General features: G+C 42.7%; 1 protein-coding gene across 1 annotated transcript; it reads left to right on the top strand.

Moving 5' to 3' along the window:
- Positions 1 to 753: 753 nt before the first annotated feature.
- LOC306700987 (uncharacterized protein) lies at positions 754 to 6,668 on the top strand. The gene is made up of 7 exons (XM_079166172.1): positions 754 to 913; positions 1,988 to 2,157; positions 2,275 to 2,491; positions 3,333 to 3,497; positions 3,878 to 3,994; positions 4,110 to 4,245; positions 5,047 to 6,668. The coding sequence occupies exons 1-7, from the start codon at positions 769 to 771 to the stop codon at positions 5,531 to 5,533; spliced, it is 1,437 nt and encodes a 478-aa protein (XP_079022298.1). The 5' UTR covers positions 754 to 768; the 3' UTR covers positions 5,534 to 6,668.
- The last annotated feature ends 1,864 nt before the right edge of the window (positions 6,669 to 8,532 follow it).

The following is an 8,532-nucleotide window of genomic DNA, read 5'->3' as shown; positions in this document are numbered from 1 at the left end:
TGTGTGTGTGTGTGTGTGTGTGTGTGTGCCTCGAGGTGATAGATCCTGTCAAACCAGTCTGACAGGACAAAACACTTCTCTAGTTCCAACGGCACACAACAGTTTTCCCTGCACCAACAACACATCCTTAGCTCTTGTGTAGTCTGAACTTTCTGTGTACTCGCCTTGTCTTAAGTGTCAATGTCACACTTTTGCTAAACCCCTAAAATCAAGTAGTTTTAGACCCCAAACCTTTCCATGAAAAAAACACCTGTCACTCCTCAAAAGCCTTGTGAATATCTGGGTTTTGCCTCTTCACAGTTTAGAAAAACTGAGGGGAAACAAAAACAGTCTTGCACTGTTTTTGGCAACATGCTGTACAATGAAAAATTCAACTAATACGTAGTCTTCTATTTTCCAGCCACCATAACATGAAATGCAGGCCTACATAATAAAAACCTATAGCCTAGTATACTAACTGTTATTTCTGGTAATACTATGGGTTGGTGGACTATAGAGCTGAACATTACAATGTCAGATTGTGACATATTTTGGTTATATTTGGAAACAGTGTTCCTGTTAATAAAGCGACCCTGACAGACATGCCACAGGGAAGGAGTAACCCTGGAGACTCAGGTACAGGCTCTTCTGAAGACAAGCCGGCACACGCCAGGTGGGCGGATGAAGAATGTGTCTGAACCGCAGGAGCTGCTGTGATTGGCGGGGGCGCGCTGTCAGTCCACCAAACGCAGTGGGCGCACCCATTGTGCGCAAACCAGTCGGGTTTCGATGCAAATTCGTCCCAGGTGGCTCCAGTTCCTTTTTACATTTGATAGAAAACGATCACACACACAGGAATCAGTGAGTTTGTTTGAGAAAATAAAAGCGTTGGCAATGGAGGGGAGGATTTCTGCCTTGACTCTGCTGTCTCTGGGTGAGTTTACCTGCTACAAATGATTTTGTTTGCGTCTTACCGAGCTGCCACACCCGTTAACGCACCTTCGGGTATTCCCACCCTGAGCAGGCCCAAGCCACCTGTTTATGCAGGTGATCCGTCTCGTTGGTTGTGGAGAGCTTACCCCATTTCTTGTAAAGTTTATAAATAAAGAAAATTATAAGCAAACTCAATTTTGCAAAAACATAAGCACTCTTGAAATCAGCATCACCACATTTAAATATGTAATATATTGACTCGGCCTCGATTGTTTTCATCCGCATAAATACATTTTTTACTCATTGATCGATTTCTTTTCTGTTCACTGACTAATCGTTTCAGCTCCAAACAAAACAGATTTGTGTTGTCTGTTTGTGTTTGAGTGGGTGGCAGGGCGCGGTAGGAAGTTATATGTGCAGATCTCGGGTGCCGAATCAGTCACAGTGAAGGCACGTGTTGCATTGGTTCTGGGTGACGATTCAATACGACAAATGATCATCTTTCAGTCATGTCGTGAAAAATCATATGTTGAGATATCGTGATATAACACATACTGACTCACATACAGACAATCGGAAAACATACGAATTCTGTCTTTGGCAATGTCCCATGTTGTTAAATCAAACGACTGTCTTAATGTGGTTAGTTTCTGTTTGTGTGCATGCGTGTCAACATAGTCTGTGCATATCTGGGAAAGTTAATTCGTTTTGTGTCTATAATTTCACTTGAAACTGTGATGTTTGTTTTGCACTAAAGTTCTTAATACAAATTCAGAAGCCAACTTTTCCTTTGTCAAGTATTAAATTCACACAAGAACATACAACAATAGTATTTTCCATATATAGTATATATATATATATATATAGTATATTTATTTATTAAATAAAAATGATCAGAAATCATGCTAGATAAATATTGTTTTTCGAGAAATTAAATGACCTATATAGGGATGGAAGATGATTTGGCCATATTGCCACGATATCGATACCACGATATCGATATTTACTGTTTTTATAAAGGATAGGCACTCGCAGCCAAATGGTAACAATCAATATTCTCTGTTTTCTGTGACAGTGCTGTCAGGTGTTGGTGCTATCGAAGTGAACATCCCAAAGGAGCTATACGAGTTTGCCAGGGGTGACAACGTCACACTGCCCTGCATCTTTAAACCCAAAACTCCCTCGAAAGTCAGCCTAGTCATCATCAAATGGTTTGGTGAGGCTGAGGGCATCGAACCTGATGAGGTCAGACTACAGTGTGATTTATGTGTGCATGTGTGTGTATGATTCTCTGTAATCAATAAAGATAACTGTGTTTTATTCTTCTTTTAATGATCCTCTGATGCCCTTGTTGTCCAACAGACCCTGATCCTCACTTATTATTCTCCTAATAAACACACGGACATCATAACAAAGTATGAAGGCCGGATGTCCCTGGATGCAGATGTTACCACGGGAAAGGCCAACCTGAAAATTAACTCCATCAGACTATCGGACAACAAGGAGTATAAGTGCTCCGTCAGCATTCCAGGGGACGACGATGGCAAGCTGGCCGACACTGCGGTACTGGTGGTGCTAGGTAACTTTTGTTTTCAGAGAAATCTTCTGCATTTCAAAAGTGGGTGAATAGAGTTGCGTATGTGCATATTGTTTCTTGGTTTACATTCAACATGTATTGTTGTAGAGTATTGTTACTTGAGAAGTTAAAGCTCAGTTAGTATCATGTTTAGCATTTAAATGTCTCTGATGTAAATGATTGCTTATAACAATCAATTGTAAAAAAAAAAACTGACGCATATAGGTATAGATCATCGGGTCTGTTCCTGTTTTAACTATTTTAACCAGCTGCGACAGTGACCTTGGTATTGTTTTCTGAGTCTGAGGCATAGGTTGACACCTACTGTAGCAGGAACTACCACAGAGGACGTTTTGAGAGCTTTGCCAGGTGTTGATATTTTGGTCTGTGGACAGATATTGCGACTGCGATATCATCGCAAGTGTGAAAACTGCAGTCACGAAACTTTACAGGTGTGTGGTTCAGATCACAATGAGGGTTGAGTTCAAAGATGGGTGTGAGCTGAGCCGGGGTTGCTGAAAGCAGGGAGGTAGGGAAGGGGACAGTGACCCCCCCACACTTTACGTTCTGGCTCGATTTGCCATTGTGGCTGATGTCAATAGTTGTCTCTATGATCTCTCTAGTTCCACCTGTGGTGCTATAGGCCTACTGTGTTACCAGGTGGCATCGACATGTTACAACTCCCATTCTAAATTACGTAACAACATAATAATGTCCTTACTTGAAAACATGTTTTACGTGTTGTATTCTTTATTCCCATTTCCTTTTCATAATTTAGATCAAATGAGACATGTTTTACTGTCATTTTAATGGACAAATCCCTCTTTTTTTATTTATTTATTAGTGGCTCCATCTAAACCCATCTGTGCGATCCAGGGAAAGGCAGAATACGGCCAGAACATCAACCTCACCTGTTTGTCTGCGGAAGGCTCCCCGGCACCCGTTTACTCGTGGAAAAGTCAAGATGTCAGGAAAGCTCCTCGCTTGCCCGACCCAAGAACCACCGACAGTAAGTGTCAGTTTCTGTGAGGACTATCGATCCTGGAAAATGTAAGTCAACTCTCGGCACATCAAGGTTTACTTACCTGGCTACCTTTTACATGATTGAAACAAACATTTCCCAACTCTAAAAAGTTGGTTGTGAACGAAATGTGGCGCCCTCTTGTGGACAAACAAGTGGCAATCTGTTACTTATCAGCCAACATCTAGGCAGATACCAATATATATTTGATCAGCTAAAACAATTAAATTGACAGGAACTACAATAAACAACATTGGTTATTGATTGCCTTGGATTTTTTTAATGAGCAGTAGCACTGAATAAGTTGTCTATAACAAATAAAACCACGATGCCACTGATGTGTGTATGTGACTCTCTTTGTCTTTTAGAGGGCGGCATCCTGTCTCTATACAACATCTCCAAAGATACATCAGGGTACTACACCTGCACCTCGAGAAACAAGATCCGCTCCGCCACCTGCAACCTCACCCTCTCAGTCATGCCACGTGAGATAAAGCAGCTTTTCTTGACCGGGGAACGCCGAATTCCCGATAAATATAACTTTACCACAATCCGTTGTAATATGCATCATCATTATCTTCCTCTTCATCAATCCTGCAGCTTCCATGAACATTGGCTCCACTGGAGGAATCATTGGTGGTGTCGTCGCTGTGTTGGTCATAATCATCGTCGTCATCTGTTGCTGCTGCTACCTTAAGAGGAAGAAGAAGAAGAAGGAGGAGGAATACGCCATGGGGTAAAGTTTGCCTCCCTTAAAGACACATTCACACTGACCAATGAAGAAGATGCTGTGATGTTACCAGGGTTAAACATCCGATACGACCCATTCCTGAGGCTGAATGAGCAGGCAACCGAACATATAAGGGCATTTCGGTTTTTAGGCAGAGAGTCTATCGTCCACCAAGACACTGACTGTTAGAAGACAAACTGTTTAATTTCTACAGCGCGTTCTATTCACAAGGTGAACAAATGATGAGTCAAAGAGACCTGTTCATAGTCGCAAGTTCAATTGTAGCTCTGAAAAGATCAGACTCGGCAGAACTGTAAAATGAAAAGTTTGGGGGTGTGAGGGAAGGCACGCTTCATACTCGGGAAGCAAAAAGTCGAAAAATAATGTTCACAGCTGTCTGCAAGTTTTACTTCCTCTTCATGTATACATCACCAGGACAGATCGCTCCAAAAATACTTCATTCCAGCCGACATGAACAAACAAAGAAGTTGCAGGTCAACGCGACACATGAACACGCTTCAGATATTTGCTCTTTGTTTCCGTCTGCATGGTCACATTTGCTCCTTCTGAAATGACTTTTTATCCAATGTCTGATCTTTTCATTGTGTTTTTATCAAGCCGAGACAGACTTTATTTATCTCACCGTCAAAAAACGCAAAAAGCTTGAACTCCAGATTTCTCTAGCCAATTTTGGGAGGATTACTTCAATGTTTCAGGATTTGCCAAAGAAATGCAATAAAATTAAGAAAAAAACCTTCCCACTCAAACATCTGACTATTATCTCTCCGTTATGTGTTCACTTTCCAGAGCTCGTGAGGATGAGTACAGCGACAAACAGCCGGTTAGAAATGGTGAGAGTCGCATCGCCGACGGACAAGAGGACGACCGGGGTCACGATGACTCCAGTGTGAGGCGCCCTGTTGAAGGCAGTGACCGCTACGAGGAACGAAGTGAGCGCGACTACAAGACCCGCAGCGACTACGACGACCGCCAAAGCGACTACGACGACCGCCGCAACGACTCCACCGATCGCAGAAGCGACTACGACGACCGCCGCAGCGACTACGACGACCGCCGCAGCGACTACGACGACCGACGCGACAAGTACAGTGACCGCAATGAGCGCTACGACGACCGCCGCAACGACGACCGCCGCAACGACGACCGCCGCAACGACGACCGCAGGGACCGTCACAATGACGACGACCGCTACGACGAGCCCTATGACGATCGTGATCTCGACAGACCGCCTCTGCCAGCCAATAAGCCACCGAAGAAGGACTACCGCGACTAAAGCTGCCAACTTGTATCGACCTCCATCTTCTGTTTTATCTCCATTGGCTTTACTCCAATGGCAGCCAGTTACCTCACACTCAAGGTGTGGGACCCTTTTTGCCTCCTCTAATCTTGTGACATAATTAGCCCAAACACCACAACTATACTGGTATCAAGAGAAGCATGAGCTGTGGTTTTTCTGGAACAATTTTGTGAGTCAAGCTGTTTGTGGGAGGATGAGCTGAGTAAGGGCAGGGAACCCAAAATGGTGGCTGCAAAGCCCATCTGATCCGTTTTTTATACAGGGAGTGGTCGGGGTGGGTGGAGTCACCAGTCACAGACACCGGTAAAGTCTCAGGTCTACACAGTGCCAAGGGCAAGATCTGTATCTCTGTTGTGTACCAAACTGGCGTCATACAAATAGTAGGAACATTTCACACATCCCCAGACAAATTTGTAGCTTTGTAATTCTGAAATTAGGTGGTATTTTAGCTTTAAACTTGACTTGTTGGCATTGTTAAATAAGAGTTGATCTCCGTCTGATGACTTTTGTTGCTTGGTGTAACTGGTGGTGGGGTTGGTGGTAGGTTTATTGCTTTTATTGCCAAAATGTAATTACATTTTTTCAGGAAGTTACCTCCATACTAAAGGAAAGGGCTTCTGCTTTGTGTCATTCTTTGCGCTTCATGGGATTATTTCTGTTTATTTGAGTTTGATACTGTCTGTACTTGTATAGAAACATGTCCTCTCTATTTCGTGCTTTCAGTTTTGTTTCACCATAATATAGAAAGTAAAACTACAGCTTCCTCTGTGTGGATTGATAGCCTCACCACTGTTCTTTTCTTCTTCTTCTTCTTTTTTTTGTATAAATTGCAAAGGAAAATAACAATTTGAATTTGAATACGTCTAAACTTTGAACATATACAGTATATAACTGCCTTATGCCATGTCACTGTCAAATATGTTTTATAATGTTGAATTTTTTTATAGAGAGATTTCTGTTGAACTGCAGTGACAATATACAGTACAAATGCAACTATTTTATTTCTGCAATGGTAATGTTACCAGTTTTACATTGGGATTTGTGTTATGAATTGTGCTTTAAAATGAAACTTGAAATAAAATGAATAAAACAGCTTCTTGCAACTCCTGAACACTAGATGTCGACCTTACACATCCCAGACAAATAAACTGTCTTAAGATCACACATTACGTTCATAGTACACGTGGGGTAAAAACAAAAAAATGTTTTGATTAGTAGTAGTATTACCAAGGTTTATTAATTATTATTTTGTTAAACTTATACTTTACTAATTGTTTTGTTAAAAAAAATGGCTTCGCCTCCATCACTACCACCATCCATTGTCTGGAAATAGCGTCTCGGCGCCTCCCCACTCTGCTGCGTAAAGTTACACAACTAAGCAACTACTACCGGATTTGGGGTTATTTGGACTTCAAAATAAAATGATAACATACATTATAAAAATCAGATGCCCTTATTTCAATCCTTATGTTAGTTTGGTGGGATTTACTCCCTGCACATTTGTTTGGAACAGCTGAATCCAATAGCATAAGAAGCATAAGACAATTATTTTTTTAATACATTTTAATAATGCATTTGATTGACATTGCTTACAATGTTTACAGCGTATACACACAAAAAGCAACACACCAAAGAGCGCATTCAAAAGATGGTGTACGCCATCAGATTGAGGTTAAATTGTCCACGGTCTGTCTGTAAAGACAATTATGTCTCGGTCTTTGCAGTGAACACTTCTTTTTTTTTTTACATAGACAGTATAACAAATCACATTTACAATCATACAATCACACAACACCCTCTGTACTTAGGCCCTCTTCTGGAATGACGAAATACACCCAGAAAATTACAGTTTGACTGTGAACTGAGGTGGGCTGAAGTCCGGTCGTGGGTTTCCTTGTGCGTAGCAGAGCCTCTCATATTTGATTTGGAGGGTGCTGTGAGCTTTAAGCAGCTCACGATAGTCAGAATTAATGTCTCTGTGTCTCCTCCCTAGATCTGTGTATTCCCGCTGCAGGTGGTGCAGAGCCTTTGTGCTCTCATCCAGGGCCGTTCTCTGCTGGTTGAGCCTGAGCTCAATCTGCCTGGTAAAAGTTTCTTGAGCTCGACTCGCTGCTTCTCACACCTGGCCCTTTCTTTCTCAAGAGCAGATGCGATCTGCTGCAACTCCGAGACTGTTGTCTTGTCCTGTTTTAAGGCATCTTCAAGTTCTGCCTCTCTTGTCTTGCTATCTGACTGCTGTGCTTTGAGCCAGTCTACCGCGCACTGGGGCTTAGTGATGGTGATCTGATTCTCAGAGATGGTATCATTTTTCTTTGACATCATCTCCATATGGCGCTCAGAAAGAGAGTGGTGTTTCGATCTGGTTCTATCAAATTCAGTCTCCATGACGTGGAATTTTGCCCTGATGTCTGCATTCTCCATCCTTAAAGTCTGCATGTCGTACATCAGACGTTCTGAGTTTGCAGATGTGTCTCTCAGCTGGTTATGGAGGATTGCTAGAGGTTCCACTGAAGCCTGCTTTTCCGAGATCATCTGATCAAAGCGCTTCTTCTCACTTCTGAGGGAAGACCTTAAGAGCTTTTCGCCAATCAGGCTCTTTTCCAAAGCCAGAGTCTTCTCAGAGAGCTCCTTCTCTTGGATCGGGATCTTTTTTAACGCACTCAAGAACCGAGCCTTCTCCTTCTCAACGGCCTCCTCGTGTCTGCTGCAAGCTTCTCAGTCGTCCTGAAGCTGCTTTTGATGAAGCTGCTTCTCATTTAGCGCAGCCTCAAGTTTACCTTGCAGCCATCTGTTCTCAGAGGCGAGGTGTTGGTTCTCATGAGTCAGATGGTCCAGTTTTTCTGCTTTCTTCAGCTGCTGGGAGACCGCAGCCTCATAGTCCCTCTGGAGTGAACAGTATTTGGTTCGTTCCTCGTTGAGGTCTGAGGCCCACTGGTTCACTTTCTCCTGCAGTGTGGACACAATGTGGTCATTGG

The sequence above is a fragment of the Pholis gunnellus genome (assembly GCF_910591455.1).
Source record: "Pholis gunnellus genome assembly, chromosome: 1".
Taxonomy (NCBI): domain Eukaryota; kingdom Metazoa; phylum Chordata; class Actinopteri; order Perciformes; family Pholidae; genus Pholis; species Pholis gunnellus.
The sequence above is the reverse complement of the archived record's forward strand: the minus strand, read 5'-3'. Positions and strand labels throughout refer to the sequence as shown.

What these genes read in the sequence shown, in the direction of transcription:
- LOC306700987 (XM_079166172.1), top strand. Translation starts at nt 769, where the DNA reads ATGCAAATTCGTCCCAGGTGGCTCCAGTTCCTTTTTACATTTGATAGA. An exon ending in TGCGGTACTGGTGGTGCTAG is followed by an intron (nt 2,492 to 3,332) that starts GTAACTTTTGTT and finishes TTTATTTATTAG; the next exon opens with TGGCTCCATCTAAACCCATC. An exon ending in GAGGAGGAATACGCCATGGG is followed by an intron (nt 4,246 to 5,046) that starts GTAAAGTTTGCC and finishes TTCACTTTCCAG; the next exon opens with AGCTCGTGAGGATGAGTACA.